Below are 22233 nucleotides of genomic sequence, written 5' to 3'. Positions count from 1 at the left end.
TGTGAATTGATGGATATTTGTCTTTTTCCAGCTTTTGGCTATTGTAAACAAAATTTCTGCAAACATTATTGTTTAATGGTTTTATTGATATATGTATGTTTTCATTTTGTAGTTAAGAGTGTAGTTTAACTACACTAGTTTATAAGACAGATGTATGTTTATAAAAAAACTATCAGACATTTTTTCCAAAATGGTTCTATCACTTTATATTTCTACCATCAGTGTGTGAGAATTTTCATTGTTCTACATCCACTGCAAAGTTTGTCATTGTCAGTCTTCTAAATTTTAGCCATTTAGTTGTTTTAAAATGGAATTTCATTGTGATTTTAATTCACATTTTCTTGGTGATTAGTGATGTTGAGCACTTTTTATGTTCTTGTTGTCATTTACATATTTTCTTTTGTGAAATGTCTCTTCAGGTGTTTGTACATTAAAAAATTTGGGTTATTTGTGTTTTGATTATTGATTTTCAGAAGTTCTTATACATTCTGGATATAATTATTTATCATACATATGTATCCCAGATATTTTCTTTCACTATCTCACTGGCCTTTTCATTTTTTAGTGTTTATTTTGATGATCACAAATTTTAAAATTTTGGTGAAGTTCAACTTGTAAATCTTTTTCTCTTCTGAGTACTTTTATGTGGTAAGCAATCTTTCTATACCCCAAGATTCTGAAGATAATATATCATTTCTTCTGGAGATTTTATAGTTTTAACTTTTTTGTCTAGGTCTGTGATCCATCTCAAATTAATTTTTGTGTGTGATGTTAAATGGAGGCTGAGGTTCATTTTCTCTCTGCATTTGTTGTTCCCACACCATTGATTTAAGACGTTACTCTTCCTGATTCAGTATCCCTAGTCCCTTTGAGAAAAAACAACTGACTGTATATGGGAACTGCAGGTTTGTTGCATCTCTACAGTTTTGCCTTTTCCAGAATGTTATATGAATTTTATTTATTTACTTATGTATTGACTGTGCTGGGTCTCTGTTGCTGCACAGGCTTTTTCTCTAGTTGCAGAGAGTGAGGGCTTGTGTCTAGTTGTGGCTGTGGGCTTCTCATTGCAGTGGCTTCTCTTATTGCGGAGCACTGGCTGTGGGGCCCATGGGCTTTGGTGATTTTGTCCTGAGAGCTCAGTAGTTGTGGTTCCTGAAGTCTGGAGCACAAGCTCAGTGGTTGTGGGGTATGGGGTAGTTGCTCTGTGGCATGTGGAAACTTCCCAGACCAGGGATTGAACCTGAGTCTCCTACTTTGGCAGGTGGATTCTTATCCACTGAGCTATCAGGGAAGCCTCAGTATGTTAAATAAGTGAAATCATACAGTAGGTAGCATTTTAGGTCTCTCTTCACTCAAGAAAATATGTTTGGAAATTATTCACGTTATTGGTTGTATCAGTAGCTCACTCCTTTTTACTGCAGAGTAATATTCCATTGTATGGATGTAGAATTGTTTATCTAGATACATGCTGATTGGCCTTTGGGTTGTTTTATTTTTTTACAATTATGATTAAAGATGCTTTTAACATTCATGGGTAGGTTTTTGTGGCTCATTCAGTTCAGTTCAGTCACTGAGTCATGTTTGACTCTTTGCAACCCTGTGGACTTCAGCACGCCAGGCTTCCATGTCCATCACCAACTCCTGGAGCCTACTCAAACTCATGTACATAGAGTCAGTGATGCCATCCAACCATCTCATCCTCTGTCGCCCCCTTCTCCTCCCACCTTTAATCTTTCCCAGCATCAGGGTCTTTTCAAATGAATTGGTTCTTCACATCAGCTGGTCAGAGTATTGGAGTTTCAGCTTCAGCATCAGTCCTTTCAGTGAATATTCAGGATTGATTTCCTTTAGGATGGACTGGTTGGATCTCCTTGCAGTCCCAGGGACTCTCAAGAGTCTTCTCCAACACCACAGTTCAAAACCATCAGTTCTTTGGTGTTCAGCTTTCTTTATAGTCCAACGCTCACATCCATACATGACCACTGGAAAAACCATAACCTTGACTAGACAGACCTTTGTTGGTAAAGTAATGTCTCTGCTTTTTAATATGCTGTCTAGGTTGGTCATAGCTTTTCCTCCAAGGAGCAAGTGTCTTTTAATGTCATGGCTGTAGTCACCATCTGCAGTGATTTTGGAGCCCCCAAAATTAAGTCTGTCATTGTTTCCATTGTTTCCCCATCTATTTGCCATGAAGTGATGGGACCAGATGCCATGATCTTAGTTTTCTGAATGTTAAGTTTTAAGCCAACTTTTTCAGTTTTCTGAATGTTGAGTTTTAAGCCAACTTTTTCACTCTCCTCTTTCACTTTCATCAAGAGGCTCTTTAGTTCTTTTTTGCTTTCTGCCATAAGGGTGGTATCGTCTGTGTATCTGAGGTTATTGGTATTTTTCCTGGCAATCTTGATTCCAGCTTGTGCTTCATCTAGCCCAGCATTTCACATGATGTACTCTGCATATAAGTTAATTTTTTTTTTGAGTGAATACTTAGGAGTCTGATTTCTGTTATTCTGGTAAGTATGTATTTAACTTTATAAGAAACTATCAAATTGTTTTCCCAAGTGACTATCATTTTGCCTTCTCACTAGGCTTGTAAGAAAGTTCTAATTGCTCTGCATCTGTGCCAGCATGGGGTTGCATCATTTTTTTCTTTTTCTCTTTAGCTATTCTAATAGGTGTATAGTGCTATGTCATTATGGTTTTAATTTAGACTTTCCCTAGTGAATCATAATGTTGAGTATTTTTCATATGCTTATTTGCCATCTGTATATTTTCTTTGGTGAATTATCTATTCATATCTTTTGCCTACTTTGTAATTATGTTGCTTATTTTCTTCTTGCTGAATTTCAAACATTATTTATATTTTCTGGATACAAGTTGTTTGTTAGATATGTGATTTGCAAGTATTCTCTCCAAGTCTCTTAAAAGTACTTTTGCAGAACAAGTGTTTTAAATTTATAAAGTTCAATTTGATCCATTTTTCTTTTATGGCCTGGGCGTTTAGTGTTGTATCTGAGAACTCTTTTCCCTAGTGCAAGATCACCAGGATTTCTTCCTGCTTTTTTTCTAGATTTTGTATAGTTTCAGGTTTTACATATAGGTCTGTGATCCATTTTGAGTTAATTTTTGTAAAGCTGTGAGGCTTGGGTTGATTTTTTTTTTCCTGCATGTGGATGTCCATGTTCTAGCACTATTTCTTTAAAAGACTATCCTTTTTCTATTGAATTGCCTTTGCACCTTTGTCAGAAATCAGTTGGTTACATTTGTCTAAGTCTGTTTTTTAGACTTTCTCATCTATTCCATTTATTTATATGTCTGTTCTTTTTTCAGTACCCACTGGTATGATTTTTGTGTTTTTTGGCTAGTCTTGAAATCAGGTGATGTGAACCTTCAATTTTCTTCATTTCCTATCACTTTTAAAAAATGGGATAAATTTGACATGCAATGTGGTGTAAATTTAAGGTATACATCATGTTACTTTGATATATTAATGTACTGTGATATGGTTGCCATTGTAATATTTATTACATTATATGCTTACAATGCCATATTATTGTCTATGTTCAGTGAACATATATGACATCTAATCAGATGGTAAAGAATCTGCCTGCAATGTGGAGATCTGGGTTTGATCCCTGAGTCGGGAAGATCTCCTGGAGAAATGACTGGCTACTTGCCTGGAGAATTCCACGGACAGAGAGGAGCCTGGGCTGCAAAGAGTTGGACATGACTGAGGGACAGCACAGCACACAGCATGATCCTGTTACTTTTTCCTTAATTGTTTCTGGTTTATTTTCTGTAGGTCTTTTCCTTCTCTTGTGTTTCCTGCCTAGAGAAGTTCCTTTAGCATTTGTTATAAAGCTGGTTTCGTGGTGCTGAATTCTCTTAATCTTTACTGGTCTGGAAAGCTTTTGACTTCTCCATCAAATCTGAAGGAGAGTCTTGCTGGTTAGAGTATTCTTGGTTGTAGGTTCTTCCCTTTCATCACTTTAAATATATTATGCCATTCCATTCTGGCTTGTAGATTTTCTGTTGAGAAATCAGCTCGTAGTCTGATGGGAGTTCTCTGGTACATTGTTGTTGTTTTTTTTACATGTTTGATTTCTTTAGATTCCGCATATAAGTGATGTACAAGCACTGTAGTGCTTGTCTTTCTCTTGTCTATCTTCTCTTGCTTAACATAGTATGTTCAAGATTCATTCATGTTGTCACCAATGGCAGGATATATTCATTTCTCATGGGTGAAGAATATTACCTTCTGTGTGTAAGTCTTTTTTACCCATTCATTTGTTGATGGTCTTTTTGGTTGTTTCCATATTTTGGCTATTGTGAATCTTGCTACACTAAACACGGGAGTGCATATATCTCACTGAGTTACTGTTTTCATTTCCTTGGGTTTATTCTGAGAAGCAGAATTCCTGGATGGCAGGTCTAGTTTTAATTTCTTGAGGTACCTTCACATTGTTTTCCCTAGTGGTTGCACTAATTTTCATTCTTTCCAGCAGTGTTTAACGGTTTCTTTTCCGCCACGCCCTCACTGTCACCTGCTGTCTCTGGATAGCCATCTTAACAGGTATGAGGTGATATTTTGTTGTGGTTTTTACTTGTATTTCCCTGATGATTAGTGATGTTGAGCATCTTCTCATGTGTCTGTTGACCATTTTGATGTCCTATTTGGAAAAATGTCTATTTAGTTCTTCTGGCCATTTAAAAATATTTTTTAGGTTATTAAGTTGTATTAATTCTTTATGTATTTTGATTATTAACCCCTCATCTGATACATGATTTGTAAAAATTTTCTTCCAGTCTGTTGGCATTTACCTCATTTTGTTAATTGTTTATTTTGCAGTGCAGAAGCTTTTGAATTTGATATAGTCCCATTTGTTGATTTTTATTAGTATTGCTTGTGCTTTTGATGTCATATCCAAAAAATCATTCCCAAGACAAATATCTTTGGGCTTCATCTCTATGTTTTCTTTAGGAGTTTTATGGTATTAGGTCTTATGTTTAAGTCTTAGATCCATTTTGAGTTAATTTTTGTGAGTGGTATGAGAAAAGGGTCTAGTTTCATTATTCTGTATGTGTTTCTCCAATTTTTCCAGCACCATTTGCTGAATAGACTATCCTTTCCTCATTAGTTTTATTGGTTCCCTTGTTGAATAGTATTTGACCATATAGGGTGGGATTTGATTCTGGACTATCTATTCTGTTCCATTGGTCTAGATGTCTGTTTTAGTGCCAATGCCATATTGTTTTTATCACTATGGCTTGCTGATGCAATGATCTTACATGTAGGAAATCCCAAAGAGTCAATCAAAAACTGTTGTAATTAAGTAATTACATGTAATTGATATAATTAATTGTAGTTGATTTTAGTAAAGTGGCAGGTTACAAAATCAACTTATATTAACCTGTGACATTCCTTTACACTAATGAGGAAGGCTTGGAAAAAGAAAACAATCCCACTCACAGTAGCATCAGAAACAATAAAATATTTAGGAATAAATTAACTGGAAAAGTAAAAGATCTGGACAATAAAAATGACAAGACTTTGCAGAAAGAAACAGAGGATACAAACAAAGAGAGAGATATCCCTTGTTTTTGGATCAGAAGAATTAATATTGTTAAAATGACAGTACTACCCAAAATGATCTACAGGTTCAGTTCAATCCCCATCAAAATACCAAAGGAGAAGGAAAAAAAAAAACCAAAGGAATTCTTCATAGAAATAAGAGAAATGAGCCTAAAATGTGTGTGAAACCACAAAAAACCCCTAACAGTCAAAGCAATCCTGAAAGAAAAGAACAAAATTCTTGATTTCAAACTATATCAGTGTTTTGAACTCACTTCCTTTATAAATCTGCAGGAAGGCATAGCAATTCATTTTCTCAAGTAAAGGAATCAGCATCACAAATGCTAATGTTTTAGGAGCAACTCTCATTGAAGACTTTTTTCCTGAAGAATGTGTAACATGTGGCTTTGATCCCTGAATATGCAAATTGAAAGCATCATTTTCATTATTCCTGAATGTACGTTAATATTATATATTGGCATTTGTCTGTATTATTTATGTACAGTATTTGAATTTTCATAAAATATAATTGGATACACAGCAGCATTTAATTTGGGTTTATATTTGGTAACTAATATTATATTGCATATTACAGTATCTGTAAATTTCATTTTGGGGTATTTTCCTGTGATTAATTCTATATCTCTCCTTTTTTCCCCAAGTTGCAATGCAGATAAAGATATTTTCATTGTATATTATTTAAACTTCAAAAATTATGTTGATAAGGACATGAGAGGGAAAAATCCACAGTTGTGCATAGGATTATGGGTTGTAGAGAATGTTATATGTCAGGAGAACCTAGCCATTAATAGATACCATCTGCTGGAAAATAAATGACTTATCCATAGAGTCTCTGTTTAGTGTTTGGTTATTGTAAAGAAGTGGTTAGTAAAAGACAGGTAGTTAAATAAAAAACAATTTTTGGATATGAATAGCTTTTATTCAAAAAAATGCGGAATAATTTGCAAGACTTTTGGACGGTTAAGCTTTAAAGCAGATAGTGGGAATGCTATTAGGTAATGAAATTAGAGTAGGAAGCTTGTTTTTTAGCATGTTTTTGCGTATGTGCTAAGTTGCTTCCACCTGCAATGTGAGGGACCTGGGTTCGATCCCTGGGTTGGGAAGATCCCCTAGAGAAGGGAATGGCTGCCCACTCCAGTATTCTTGCCTGGAGAATTCCATGGACAGAGGAGCGTGGTGGGCTACAGTCCATATGGTCGCAAAGAGTCAGACAAGACTGAGTGACTTTCACGTTCTTAAGTCGCTTCAGTCGTGTCCAACTCTGCGACCTTATGGACTGTAGCCTGCTAGGCTCCTCTGTCCGTGGAATTTTCCAGGCCAGAATGCTAGAGTGGGTTGCCGTGCCCTTCCCAACCCAGGGGTTGAACCTGTGTCTCTTCTGTCTCCTGCGTTAGCAGGAGGGTTCTTAGTGCCACCTGGGAAGCCCTCGAATGTTTTTAACTTTAGTTAAAATGTGCTAGCTACATGGTTGGGTAATTTGTGATTTAAATAACTTTGGAGCCATCATATAAATATATCTCAAACATCTTTGCCTACTGAAGCAACAGGACTGAGTGCCATGGTACATTGCCTTAACTGACTTTGCTTTTGTAATTTTATTATTTATATTCTTGTTTCTTTTCTATCTGAAAAGATGAAATTACTGGAACAAGAACTTTCTCTCTAAAACTAAAGATTTTTCACTGTCAGTTAAGTATAGTTAACCCTTGATATGTTTATTTTAAACACTTCTAGTTTATGTGACAGTTTAGTAAAGTCCCCTTCTCCAGAGGATCTTCCCAACCCAGGGATGGAACCCAGGTCTCCCACATTGCCAGTGGATTCCTTACCAGCTGAGCCACAAGGGAAGCCCAAGAGTACTGGAGTGGGTAGCCTATTCCTTCTCCAGTGGATCTTCCTGACCCAGGAATTGAACCAGGGTCTTCTGCATTGCAGGCAGATTCTTTACCAACTGAGCTATCAGGGAAACCCGTAGTAAAGTCAATGAGTTTAAATTGAAGAACAAAAATCAAAGAAATTCAGGTTCATCATAATATATTGCATTTTATTTCTCTTCCATCACATTATTAAGAGTACATTTGGCTAGAAATAAGTTAGTCATAAACGTGTTGTTAGATGTTAAATTTTTTTACTTTTAAATTGAATTCCAAAAATATTCAGAGATACAAGTGCAGCTTGTTTATATTGATGATGATAGGGAGACATGATTCACAAGGAGTTAGACACAGTTCGGTACACAGTATGTTATGATTGGGCACCTCTAATGAAATACAGGAAAGTTCTCTGACTACTTTTCAAATAATTGTTTTAGAAGTTGTTTCTATTAATAATAATGCTATCAACTGAATTTTTATAATGCTTGATCCAGTTTTTTTTTTTTGATCCAGTTTTTAACTCTTTTTCATACCTTTGCTTGCTTCCTCTTACATGATCCTCATAATAAACATGTAAGATAAGTCGCTTAAATATCATTTCTATTTTGCAAATGTGAAAAGTAAGATTCAGAGAATTGCTCATTTGTGTAGTGAGGAAGTTGTAGGGTCAGAATTAGAATGGAGATAAGAGACATGACATGTTTAGCACCTTGCTTGGCATTAGAAACTACAAAGTAAACGTTATGTGCTGTCTGAATCGGAGAAAGCAGTGGCACCCCACTCCAGTACTCTTGCCTGGAAACTCCCATGGACAAAGGAGTCTGGTAGGCTGCAGTCCATGGGGTTGTGAAGAGTCCCACATGACTGAGCGACTTCACTTTTACTTTTCACTTTCATGCATTGGAGAAGGAAATGGCAACCCACTCCAGTGCCCTTGCCTGGAGAATCCCAGAGACGGGGGAGCCTGGTGGGCTGCCATCTATGGGGTTGCACAGGGTCAGACAAGACTGAAGCGACTTAGCAGCAGCTGCAGCAGCAGCTGTTTGAATGTATTATCATCATCTGTATCAGTGAGTCTTTTTTTGCATCATGCTAAACACTTTGTTTTAGGAACATGCTGTTTTTGTGTATGAAGAAACAAGTCTAGTGACAACTCAGTTTCATATTTCCTGAACTCACTTTTCCAAGTGAATCTTGTTTATTTAGTAATTAAACATGATAATGTATGAAAAAGCTAACCAGTGCCACAGTGTTAATCAAAGATGATAGTTCTCGGTCTCATTTTTCTTAGACTTCTTTTTTCTGAGAGACTGAAATTTTAGCATACTGTATTGCAAAATTACTACCATAGGTAAGAATAGCAAAATAACTTTACATAATGTAATTATTAATTAAATAAATGTTATACATAAGATTTATGTAACACTGTTTCATGCTGTGATCCTAACAGAGGTGTAATACTTATTTTGTCAAAAAGTGTCAAGTTTAGTTGGAGAGGCACTATAGAAACATGTGAAAAATTAAGTAATAGAAGGTTTATCAAGAGGTTGTATGTAATTACTTGCCAAAAGAATGCTATCAACTCAGAAGAGAAGGTGGTCAAAGTTTGAAGCCTTCGTAGAGAAGTCTAGAACCACCTGGGCCTTCAGGATCTGAAAGTCCGTAAGGAAGGGAGACAGGAGACGGATCTGATCTTAGAGGTCATGCTAACTTTCTAGCAGTCTGAGGTAGTATCTTTTAACAATGACTAAATCAAGCATCTTGCCTGTACTGACAGTTTATTTTCAGTCAAATGGTGAAGAGAACTCTTTTTTTTTTGAGGGCTTGACTTATGTCTTTGGATAGTTTTGTAATTTTATAAATTTATAATTTGATAGTTTTATAATTTGTATTGCCTTAAACTAGAGAGTACACACAGGCATGTACTGTTTTTGACACCTATTATTTTTGACATGCTAAACTTCCAAATGAAATTAAAAGACGCTTGCTCCTTGGAAGAAAAGCTATGACCAGGAAAAAAAAAAAAAAAAAAAGCTTATGACCAACCTAGACAGCATATTAAAAGGCAGAGACATTACTTTGCCAACAAAGATCTGTCTAGTCAAAGCTGTGATTTTTCCAGTAGTCATGTATGGATGTGAAATGCTGGATGATTTCACTATAAAGAAAGCTGAGCACCGAAGAATTGATGCTTTTGAACTATGGTGTTAGTGAATACTCTTGAGAGTCTCTTGGACTGCAAGGAGACCAACCAATCCATCCTAAAGGAAATCAATCCTGAATATTCATTGGAAGGACTAATGCTGAAGCTGAAACTCCAGTACTTTGACCACCTGATGCAAAGAATTGACTCATTTGAAAAGACTCTGATGCTGGGAAAGATTGAAGGCAAGAGGAGAAGGGGAGGACGGAGGATGAGATGGTTGGATGGCATCACTGACTCAATGGACATTAGCTTGAGTAAACTCCGGGAGTTGGTGATGGATAGGGAGGCCTGGCGTGCTGCAGTCCATGGGGTCGCAGAGTCAGACAGGACTGAGTGACTGAACTGAACTGAACTGAAACTTCCAAAATGAAAATAGTGTTTTTAAGGTAAGTAAATAACTATTATGGGATTTCAGTATATATATGGAAGACCAGATAATGAAATTTCTGGGTTGTGTGGTAACTTTGTATTTAACTTTTTGAAGAACTGCCAAACTTTTTCAAAAGTCTGTGCACACCATCTCATTTCCACTGACAATGTATTGAAGACTCCAGTTTCTCCACAAAATGTGCTTTATTTTTTAACAGAGAAACATTTACATTGTAGGAAAAACAGGCAGATTTATGTTTATTATTTTAAAATACTACCATTGTATAAAAAATATAGGTAACATAAAAATAAAACCTTTTATTATTATTAAAAATTTTTTTTAATTTTTTTATTTATTATTATTTTTTTTTGTATCCAGTACGTGTTTATTGGGGTGGTTTCCAGTTCATCTTGATACAGGGTGCTTTTAGTGCTGCTTCTGTCTGAAAGAGCATCCTTCTGTAAGCCTTGCTTTTCCTCCTGTAGGCTGGCAGAGGACAGTAGAGTAGCCAACACACAAAGCTACTGTTTGTGCATGGCTAAAGACGGTGGTGATTTTATAGCATCCTGGGCATTTTGCACCTGTGAAATAGGAACTGGGGCTCTGCACCAGGTTCTTCTTCTTGTGTTTCCTCTTCTCCTCTTTTGGAGAGGGACGAAGAAGATCCTTTGCGAGAGGCATGTTCTCGTGAGGAGGTCGTCACCACCGGAAAGGGTATTTTTAAAAAAATATTTATTTATTTGGCTGCGCCAGGTCTTAGTTGCTGCATGTGGGATCTAGTTCCCTGACCAGGGATCGAACCCGGGCCCCTGCATTGGGAGCGTGGAGTCTCAGCCAGGGGACCACCAGGGAAGTCCCAGAATAAAACCTTTTAAAATGAAGTCCTTTGATGTCTATTTGTCACTGACTGTGCAGTTTGCAATTTGTCTTTTGCCAACATAAAGAATGAGAACTCAGCAAGCAAATGTGATAAAAAAAAGTTTTACTCCACAGGGAAGTGTCTGATTGCTGGCCCAAGGTCTTAAAGTTCATGGGTTGCTGAAAGCCAATAAGATGTCCCTTAAAGCTTCTGTATTTCAGGAAGTAAGTGCATGATTCATTAAGGGAAGAAGCTGTCCTGTCCCCTTCATTTTCAGTGCACTTTGAATTTATCAGAGTCATGGAAAACTAGTGAAATTAGATAGTATTTTTGGCATATCAAAAAAATCTGTGTAGAAGATATAAAGTTTATAAAAATTTCAGGTTGTTAAACTTTTTAAAGATATTTTGAGGGGGAATTTGTGAATATTATTTTTGAAATTAACACACCAAGGAGCAGGTTATCTCAGTACTAGAAATGCTTTTGTTCTATTTGAAGGTGATGTTCCTTATGTTTGTTTGAAAAATATTAGCCTTTAATCTTCTTTGGTAAAGAATACCAATTTTCTTTTTTAAGGCATATTTGCTCTTATAGTAATTTCCAGCCTTACCCTCAAACACGCTTTGTTATTCAATAAGAATTCATGGTAAATAATGCAATACCTCTGAAGGTCCCTCTGGAATATCAGAATTAATTTAAAACAAAATTTTGACATGTTGATAAGGTCCATATTATATTTAGAAATTATATCTTTTTTGGATTATTTTTTTCTTTGCTTAATATTTGTAAAGTTTTTATTCACTGGCTATTTACTCAGTGCTTATTATGTGTAAAGTGCTGGGCTAAGCACCAGGGAACATTTTATAAAGGATTATTTAATTTGTTTAATACTTATTAAATACTTGAAGAGTATAAAGCATTGTGACAGGCACCAGACTAAATAATCCCTGGCCTTTAGGAGCTAAAACTCTATTGTATTTGAGGGAGAGTAGATAAACACACATGAGACAAGTAAGTAGGAGTGTAGGAATTAAGTGCCTAGTAGTTTAATTACGTTCAGAGAAGGTCAAGGTCAACATGAGTAAGACTGATAGTAATAGGTGTCATGGAATCGATAGACCCTGAAATGGGTTCAGGATATAGTTGGAACTTGAATAGCATTAGGGAAGTCAGAAAGTACCTGGTGGTGCTAGAGACCATGGGTAAATTATGAAAAGTCATAGTGAGGTTCACGTCTGGATAGCAGAAGAGCAGCCCATATCCTTTTTCATTCCAGTTGAGGATTCTGGGAGATGGTGATGTCTTTACAGAAGGCATGTGGAGGTGGTGTGACTTGAGCAGGAGACCTTGGTTCAGTAAAGACAGAGTTTCAGCAATAGGATTGGATCGACCCAATTCGACATGGAAGTAGCTTTGAAGTTTGGGGGTGAATAGTTGCTGCTGCTGATCTTTAGAATTAAGGTGGTAGCAGTGGAGATGAATGAGGATGTATTTTGTAGATAAGCCCTGTTGTGCTTGCTGATGGTTTTGATTTGGGAATGGAGAGGATAAGGTGAAAGAAGAAGGAATTAAGACTGATTACAAAGTTTTTGACTTGAAAAATTGGGCGGATGTTGGTTCAATTTACTGATATAAAGAGGACTATTATAAACATGTTTTAGGGCTTCCCAGGGCTTCCTGGAGTGTAAAGTCAAGTGGGCCTTAGGAAGTATTACTATAAACAAAGCTAGTGGAGGTGATGGAATTTCAGCTGAGCTATTTTAAATCCTAAAAGATGATGCTGTTAAAATGGTGTACTCAGTATGCCAGCAAATTTGGAAAACTCAGCAGTGGCCACACGACTGCAAAAGGTCAGTTTTCATTCCAGTCTCAAAGAAGGGCAGTGCCAAAGAATGTTCAAACTACTGAACTGCTGCTGCTGCTAAGTTGCTTCAGTTGTGTCTGACTCTTCGAGACCCCACAGACTGCAGCCTACCAGGCTCTTCCGTCCATGGGATTTTCCAGGCAAGAGTACTGGAGTGGGTTGCCATTGCCTTCTCCTAAACTACTGCACAGTTGCACACATTTCAGATGCTAACAAGGTCATGATCAAAATCCTTCAAGCTAGTTTTCAGCAGTACATGAGCCGAGAACTTCTATAAGCTGGATTTAGAAAAGGCAGAGGAACCAGAGATCAAATTGCCAACATCTGTTGGATCATAGAAAAAGCAAGGGAATTCCAGAAAAACATATACTTCTGCTTCACTGACTACGCTGCAGCCTTTGACTGTGTGGATCACAACAAACCAGAAAATTCTTAAAGCGATAGGAATACCTTTCCTGTCTCCCGAGAAACCTCTATGCAGGTCAAAAGCAACAGTTAGAACCAGATATGGAACAACAGACTGGTTCAAAATTGGGAAAGGAGTACTTAAGGTTGTAAATTGTCACCCTGCTTATTTACTATGCAAAGTACATCATGCAAAATGCCAGGCTGGATGAATCACCAGCTAGAGCCAAGATTGCTGGGACAAGTATCAATAACCTCAGATATGCAGATGACACCACACTAATGACAGAAAGTGAAGAGGAACTAAAGAGCCTCTTGATGAAGGTGAAAGAAGAGAGTGAAAAAGCTGGCTTAAAACTCAACATCCAAAAAATAAGAAAATGGCATCCAGTTCCATCACTTCATGACAAATAGATGGGAAAAAAATGGAAACAGTGACAGACTTTCTTTTCTTGGGCTCCAAAATCACTGTGGACAGTGACTGCAACCTTGAAATTAAAAGATGCTTGCTCCATGAGACAAAAGCTATGACAAACCTAGACAGTGTATTCAAAAGCAGAGATATCACTTTGTGACAAAGGTGCATATAGTCAAAGCTATGTTTTTTTTTAGTAGTCATGTGTGGATATGAGCATGCATGCATGCTAAGCTGCTTCAGTAGTGTCCAACTCTTTGTGCACCTGTGGACAGTAGGCTGCCAGGCTCCTCTGTCCATGGGATTTTCCAGGCAAGAATAGTGGAGTGGATTGCCATTTCCTACACCAGGGTATTTTTCCAACCCAGGGATTGAACCTGATTTTCTTACATTTCCTGCATTGGTAGGTGGGTTCTTCTCCACTGCCGCCATCTGGGAGTTGGACCATAAAGAAGGCTGAGCTCCGAAGAGTTGATGCTTTCAAATTGTGGTGCTTGAGAAGACTCTTGAGAGTCCCTTGAACTTCAAGGAGATCCAACCAGTCCATCCTAAAGGAAATCAGTCCTTAATATTCATTGGAAAGACTGATGTTGAAGCTGAAACTCCAATATTTTGCCAGCTGATGTGAAGAGCTGACTCATTGGAAAAGACCCTGATGCTGGGAAAGACTGAGGGCAGGGAGAAGGGGGCAACAGAGGATGAGATGGTTGGATGCCATTACTGACTCAGTGGACATAAGTTTGAGCAAACTCTGGGATATAGTGAGGGACAGGGAAGTCTGGCTTGCTGTGGGCTGGCAAAGAGTTGGATATGACTGAGTGACTGAACAAAATAACAGAGGGCTTCCCAGATGGTGCAGTTGTATAGAATTTGCCTGCAGTGCAGGAGACGTAGGAGGCTTGTGTTTGATCCCTGGGTCAGGAAGGTCCCTTGGAGGAGGAAATGGCAGCCCATTCTGGAATTCAGAGGAGCCTGGCAGACTGTAGTCCATAGGGCTTCAAAGAGTCAGACAGGACTTAGCGACTGAGAATTCGCACACAAGCATGGGGTTTCCCAGGTAGCTTAGTGGTGAAGCACCCGCCTGACAATGCAGGAGATTCGAATTTGACCCCTGGGTCAGGAAGATCCCTGGAGGAGGAAATGGCAACCCACCCCAGTGTTCTTGTCTGGGAAATCTCATGGATAGAGAAGTCTGGCAGGCTACAATCCATGGTGTCAGAGTTGGACACAACTTAGCAACTGAACGTTATAAGCAGATTTAATTGGAAAAACAGCAGTACTTGAGATGGTTATGAGGTATCTAAGGGAAGATGCCTATTGCAGGGGTCCCCAAATCCTGGGCCATGGACCAACTGTGCAGCAGGAGGTGAGGAGCAGGTTGGTAAGTGAGCAAAGCTTCATTGGCTGCTCCTCATCACTCCCCATTGCTTGTATCACCGACTGAACTATCTCTGCACCTGCCCCTGCCCCTGCTCCTGCTGTCCATGGAAAAATTGTCTTCCATGAAACCAGTGCCTGATGCCAAAAAGGTTGGGGACTGCTGGCCTAATGGGCAGCCAGATCTGTAATTATGGATTTCAGTAGAGCTACCATGAATGAGGGGATATAATTGTCAAAAAAGAATCAAAACTCTTAGTATTTATTAGCATTAATATTAGTGTGGTTTTCTTAATCTAACATTGTCAGTAAGAACTTTAAAAATTTAAGGACTTCATTATTTTAAAATCCTTAATTCAAATATCTCACTTTGCTAATTCTAGTTATTTAGTTCAATATTGTCCTTGTTGATTGTTTTGATAACCATTAATATTTGTTATCTTGATTATAATTACTCAAACCAAGAATGACTTAGGACAACATATGGCAATTAAACAGTCTTTAGAGATTGTTTTCTTACTTACATGTAGACTCTACATGTATTCTTTTGATAATTTCTTCTTTTAAAAAATTGAGGTAGCTTATTTATAACATTATTTAAGTTTCACATGTACATTTTAATGCAACTTCTGAATACACTATAGCATGCCCACCTCCACAAAGTCTGGTTTCCATGCAGCACCGTACAGCTGACCCCTTTTTAACCATCTTGTCCTCCCCAGAACCTTTCCCTCTGGTAATCACCACTCTGTCCTCTGTATCTATGTTTGCTTTGGCTTGGTTTTTTTCATTTTTTTTGTTCTTGTTTGTGTTTTATATTCCACAGAGTGAAATCATATGGTATTTGTCTTTCTCTGTCAGATTTACTTCATTTAGGTACTTCATACCTTCAAGGTCCATCCCTGTTGTTGAAATGACTAGTTTTCATCTTTTTTTATGGTTTAATAGTATTGCACTGTGTGTATATACCACATCTTCTTTATCTGTTCATCTGTTAAGGGGCACTTATGTTGTTTCCATGTATTGACTCTCATATGTAGAGCTGCGTTAAACACAGGGATGAACATATGTATGGTCAGGCCAATCAAGATGGCTGTTCTCTTTCTCTTGGTACATCCCCTGTTTGACCAGTCCCTGCTTCACTCACATGAATATCCAGTTCTCTTAATTATCAGGCTTAATTAGCTCCTGGAAACTGATGAGCCCACCTGATGTCAATTCCCTCTATAAATGGTGGCCTCCTCCTCCCCTGAGTAGCAGAGACTGTTCCCAGGTCCTGCCCAGCATCTGCCACACATGGTGGGGTGTCACTCCAGGACCCTTTGTGTAAGATCCCCCTATCCAATAAATCAAGGGTCCCTAACTCCCGAGCTGCAGACTGGTACCCGCTGGTCAGATGAGCAGCAGCATTTGGATTAGAAATAAAGTGCAGAATAATTGTAATGCGCTTGAATCATCCAAAAACCATCTTCCCCAACTCTCGGTCTGTGGAAAAATTGCCTTCTGTGAAACTGGTCTGTGGTGCCAAAAAGGTTGGGGACTGCTGCAACAAACCACTGATGTCTCTGCCACTGTCTCCAGGCTCTTTTTTTGGTGTTGAGGCTGGGCAACTTTAAGACTTGCAGGGTGCAATGCAACAATATATCTTTTCAAGTTACTTTTTTCATATTTCGATTTATATGGAAAAGTAGAATAGCTGGATCATACAGTAGTTATATACTTATTTTTTGAGTAATTTCTATACTGTTTTCCGTAGTGACTGCACCAGTTTACATTCTTACCAATAGCACGTGAATTCCCTTTTCCTCCACATCTTCACCAATACTTATTTGTTGTCTTTTTGATAATAGCCATTCTAATAGGCATGAGATTGAGACCAAGGGTAGTCATCAGCTCCATTAAACTGTAAATTGCTTAATAAATAATTAACTGTACTCTGCCTTCATTGATCAAGCTTCCTTTAAATTGTCCTCTAAGCATCATGTAGCCTAAAAGATGTTTGCCTGGGTTGGTTTTTCAGGAACTTGGAGTCAGCTGTGTCCAGTTAGAGTCTGAGCTGGTTAGGACTGGCGGGATTACCATCCCTCCAAATGGGATGACCTCTTGACGTCAGAAGAGCAAAAACTCCACCCTCAGACGTGCGTCCCATGGAGAAGCACATAGCTTAGTTGCGCCTGCGCAGACTGATGATCCTTCACCTCTTTCTTATCTCCAATTACTTCTCTTCATGCTCCCCACACCGCAGCTTTACCCAGAACCGTCTCCAGCCCGTGGCCTTTGGGGAGGTGGATATGAGATTTGTTCTCCCATCTCTTCGCCTGGCTGCCTCGTGAATAAACCCTTTCTCTGCTGCAAACCTCTGTCTCGCCGTTTGGCTTGCTGCACCTCGGGCAGTCGGACCCGGTTAGGTAACGAGATGATATTTCATTGCGGCTTTAATGTGCGTTTCCCTGATAATTAGCAATGTTGAACATCTTTTCATGTGCCTGTTGGCCCTTTTCATGTGTACTCGGGAAAAACGTGTGTTCAGATGTCTGCCCATTTTTTAATCGAGTTGTTTGTTGTTGAGTTGTATGAGTTCTTTTATGTTTTAGATATTGGCTGCTTCTACCGGGTAGCCTAAAATGAAAATGGGCTGTGTAACTCGCCTCTTAATTCTGTTTTCCAGAAATTCCATTGTGTTCCTGTTTTCTCTATATAGAGAGGAGTATTTTTGTCATACATTCTAGATTTTTATCAGTTTCTAGGTGTGTTTTAATTTCTCATCCTTATCCCAGGACTGTCTGTTTCCGGCTGCCTCTCTACCCTTTTATGCATTTCTGGCTGTCTAGTGTAGCTCCACCATCATGTTATACCGCAATGACTGATTTATTTGTCTGTTTTCCTAGCATATGGAATTTACTGAGTAATCGATAAGTGTTTATTGAATGATAAATGAATCAGTAAAAAAGTTGGCATCTGTTATCTTCTAAAAATTTACTTCAGTAATTCCTTAATGATAAGACATAAGATTTCATGGAGAGTTAATTTATTTTCTAGTTTATTTCTAGATTAAAATCAAGTGCCTGCAGTTAAATTTTCTTTGTGTTCCATATTAAGTTTTGAATTATAAGTACCTTGATGAGGAAAAAAGGACCAGGAGCTGCTGAGGCCCACCCCACAATTAACATTTTTCCCCAGCACTGACGCTTTGCTTTGTGCAGCCTTCTGTCTTGGGAAAGAAGAAACTGAAGGAAGAGAGTGTATTCTGAGAATCAGTCCCTTCTCATCTACTAAGTGGCAGATAGTCAGATGGTGTGTGTTGTATTATTTATTTAATCCTTTGCTATTCTGACAAAAAGTTGTCTTTTTACATATAGAAAAGACTCTAACGCTGGTGTGATTTCTGTTTAAAAATAGGAAATAATTGTTACTGAGGAATAGAAGAGAAGAAATTTTCTTTTTTTTGAATATATGTATGTATGTGAAAGTGTACAGAAATTTACAAAATATTTTAAAATTTATGTGTTCTACTTTATGTAAAGCTTCCACATAAGAGGATTTAAAACCTGTGCACGTTGGATCTAGGCTGTTTGGCCCACTATTGCTCTGTCATACGTTTTTTTTTTTTATATTTTAGAACATAGATCTTGGGAAGAAAAAGAAATAGTTGTCAGCAAACGTTTTTCTTCTTTTAAAGATGGGTTAAAATGCCTATTTGTTTCTTGATCAAATATATTATTTGACTTCTCTTCTTTTAGAAATTTCAAGAAATTGCTGAAAAAAATATGGAAAAATTGAACCGTATTGAGAAGTCACACGAACAATTGGTGTTTGAAAATTCCCACTTCAAAAACTTGTTATCACAGACCAAAAGGGAAAAGACCTCCTTGCTGGCAGCCTGTGCATTGATGGCTGGCGCCTTCTATCCTCTCTACAGCCGATCATCTGCCTTATCTACACAGAGAGATTTTCTCCAGGAGCAGGTCAACACTTTTGAGTTGTTAAAATTGGAAGTTAGAACTTTAGCCCAGGCTTTGTCAACAGTAGAAGAAAAGAAGCAAGAGGAAGCCAAGATGAAGAAAAAAACATTCAAAGGATTGATACATGTATTCCGGAAAGGTGTTATTGCAATTTTGGCAGCAAACAGGCTGAAAATTTTGGGCCAGTCGTGTGTCTCTCTTTTTACCTGGATGGAGAGTTTCAGAGAAGGCATAGGCGTGTTAGTGTGTACAGGAGAGCTCAAAGACAAGCATAAAGTTCCAAGTAAGATCATTTGGGTTTTAAAAATCTAAGTTGAATGTAAGTGACATCCAAAGTGAATATGTTGGCCCGTTATGCAAAGACTTTAAAAAATCATTTACAATGTCAAATCATGTAACATATCTACATATATAGGTATCAATAGAATTATATGTGTGTATGAATAACTGTATATCTATATGTAAGTTAGGTTTTGATTTTTGTTGTAAACACTAAAATATAAACAAGGTAGCAAGTACAAGTAATTTCAACTTTGTATAGCTTTATTATATTTCAATGTTCTTTTCACAGTAAATTGAAGAGTTTGTACAGTGATTTTTCAGTGAAGTCAATCCAGAAACTCTGCCCTATTTAAAATTAATTAGTAGCATAAATTACTTTTGCTTCATTTGAGTTAGTATAAAATGATCAGAGTTAAGAATCTATTGATGAATAAAAATAGAACAAATGTGAGTTTACAGCAAACATTTTTTTGAATGCTTGACTATTCCTTTTTTTTTTTTTAAATCGTGGTATGGTAACCCACTCCAGTATTCCTGTCTGGAGAATCCCATGGATGGAGGAGCCTGGTAGGTTACAGTCCACGGGGTCTCAAAGAGTCGGACACGACTGAGTGACTTCACAATGGTTGTTTTACAATGTTGTGTTACTTTCTTCTGTGAACTGGCTGTATGTATACATATATCCTCTGCCTCTTGGACTTCCCTCCTACCCACTGATCCCACCACTCTAGGTAACCACAGAGCACTGAGCTGAGCTCCCTGCACTGTACAGCGGGTTCCCACTAGCTAACTGTTTTGCACATCAGCAGTTCAATTCAGTCGCTCAATCGTGTCCTACTCTTTGCGACCCCATGGACTGCAGCACGCCAGGCCTCCCTGTCCATCACCGACTCCCGGAGTATACTCAAACTCATGTTCATTGAGTCGGTGATGCCATCCAATCATTTCATCCTCTGTGTCCACTTCTCCTCCCGCCTGCAATCTTTCCCAGCATCAGGGTCTTTTCAAATGAGTTAGCTCTTTGCATCAGGTGGCCAAAAGATTGGAGTTTCAGCTTCAGCATCAGTCCTTCCAATGAATATTCAGGACTGATTTCCTTTAGGATTGACTGCTTGGATCTCCTTGCTGTCCAAGGGACTCTCAAGAGTCTTCTCCAACACCACAGTTCAAAAGAAATCAATTCTTCGGTGCTCAGCTTTTTTTGTAGTCCCAACTGTCACATCCATACATGACTACTGGAAAAACCACAGCTTTGACTAGATGGACCTTTGTTGGTAAAGTAATGTCTCTGCTTTTTAATATGCTGTCTAGGTTGGTCATAATTTTTCTTCCAAGGAGCAAGCATCTTGGAACATATTTTGCACATAGTATTTTACACATAGTAGTGTCAATGTGTCAGTCCCAGAATGCGTGACTATTCTGAGGCAACAATTATTTCAATTTTTAACTTTTCAAAAGTAAGCTATTAAATATAAGTAGAACTAAAGAAAATTTTCTTCTCTTCTTTTATGATGTCAGTTACCATTACCATTATATATATAAATAGAGTCAATAAATCTAATACTTATTATAGACTTCTCCATACTAGGTGAAGTTCTATGTACAATATTTATCTATTTCTTAAATAGCTAAACATTCCCATAATTTTTAAATGAATTTTAATACATTTTTGTAGCATTGCATAATGGATTTTTTCTATTTTGTAGAACATCAAAAGGAGCAGTTTCGTTGTTTGCAAGCTCTCAGTTGGCTCACCAGTACTGACCTTCTTGTTGCAATAATCAGTTCCATGGCTGAATTACAGGAAGCTATTAGTAAAACAGGTATGATTCCCTTTTTTTATGTCCTTGGAAAATATAGAAGTTAATGTCCAGAAATGCCTTTTGGTACAAATTCTGATAAACCTTCAAAGAAGAAAATGTATTTATCTTTCTTTTATTCAGATACAGAGAGATGATTAAATCTATATTTAATGAAGTGGTGAATTAATGCAATTTTTGATGTATTATTTTGTCTTTATGGAGAAATGGTGAATCCATCCACCTTTTTTCCCCCCTTAGGATCTGCTTTTCCTATGGAAAGCTCATTGTTAGCTTTTTTATTAAGAATAGCTTGTAACATTCTTTCAAATGTTTTAGTCTTGCTTCTGTTTCTGGCTGTGAATTTTAGACAGTTGAATAATAAGTGAATCAGCAGAAAGTTTTCCTCTCTCATATGGCAGGTTTTTTTATTTTTTATTTTTGTTTAATTGTGTGTGTGTGTGTGTGTGTGTGCTCAGTTGTGTCCAACTCTTGGCGACCCTATGGACTGTAGTCCACCAGGCTCTGCTGCCAATGGCGTTTTCCAGGCAAGAATACTGGAGTGGGTTGCCCTTTCCTCCTCCAGGGGATCTTTCTGACCCAGGGATTGAACCCATGTCTCTTGTGTCTCCTATATTGGCAAGCAGATTCTTTACCACTGCACCACCTAGAGTTAATTTGAATAGTCTGCTCTTTTCCACTAGATGAAACCACCAATAACCAGCAATTTCCAACGGTCTAAAATTCAAGTGTATTTTCTTGTGACAGATTGCATGACTTGTTTGTGTGAAAGTTTCAGTGAAAACTGATTTCTCTGCACTAAGAGAGTAACATACAGTTACCTACTGCTTAAGCTATGTCATTGGACTAATTATGGTCATTTCAGTCACATTAATGGCAAAAAAAAGAAGTATAGCAGAGTTGTTAATACTTGACTGTGTAATAAATATTCTAAGTATTAATGAAATAATTTGGGATTTATTTTAATTCTTTAAACAATTCTTTTATGTAAATATAGATCATTTATTGTGATTTCAAACTTCTAAACCTAGGCTCCTGTAGTACAAAACTTATGATTCAAAGATTATTTTTAGATTTTTCCATAAATGTTGGTTAAAAATATGCATATTTTAATATATTGGCAAAACCTCAACATACTGGATTTGGAGTCTGAAATAAAAGTGTACATAAATATATTTTAAGAATATTGGTAGCAATAAGTATAGGTAA

At 37.6% G+C, this 22233-nt stretch overlaps 2 protein-coding genes across 8 annotated transcripts in view; one reads left to right on the top strand and one right to left on the bottom strand.

Annotated features, from left to right (window-relative positions):
- The window catches only part of CCDC171 (coiled-coil domain containing 171), a 332100-nt gene that overhangs the window by 115874 nt on the left and 193993 nt on the right, over positions 1-22233 (top strand). For all 7 annotated transcript variants that reach the window (XM_043891112.1, XM_043891113.1, XM_043891115.1 and 4 more), the window contains 2 exons: positions 18701-19205; positions 20911-21027. In XM_043891112.1, the coding sequence (XP_043747047.1) occupies positions 18701-19205; positions 20911-21027 (622 nt within the window). The remainder of the gene's footprint in view (positions 1-18700; positions 19206-20910; positions 21028-22233) is intronic.
- Positions 10402-10721, bottom strand: LOC122686034 (40S ribosomal protein S27-like). Its single transcript, XM_043891118.1, has one exon. The coding sequence runs from the start codon at positions 10719-10721 to the stop codon at positions 10467-10469; it is 255 nt and encodes an 84-aa protein (XP_043747053.1). The 3' UTR covers positions 10402-10466.

The sequence above is a fragment of the Cervus elaphus genome, chromosome 29, assembly GCF_910594005.1.
Source record: "Cervus elaphus chromosome 29, mCerEla1.1, whole genome shotgun sequence".
Taxonomy (NCBI): Eukaryota; Metazoa; Chordata; class Mammalia; order Artiodactyla; family Cervidae; genus Cervus; species Cervus elaphus.
The sequence above is the reverse complement of the archived record's forward strand: the minus strand, read 5'-3'. Positions and strand labels throughout refer to the sequence as shown.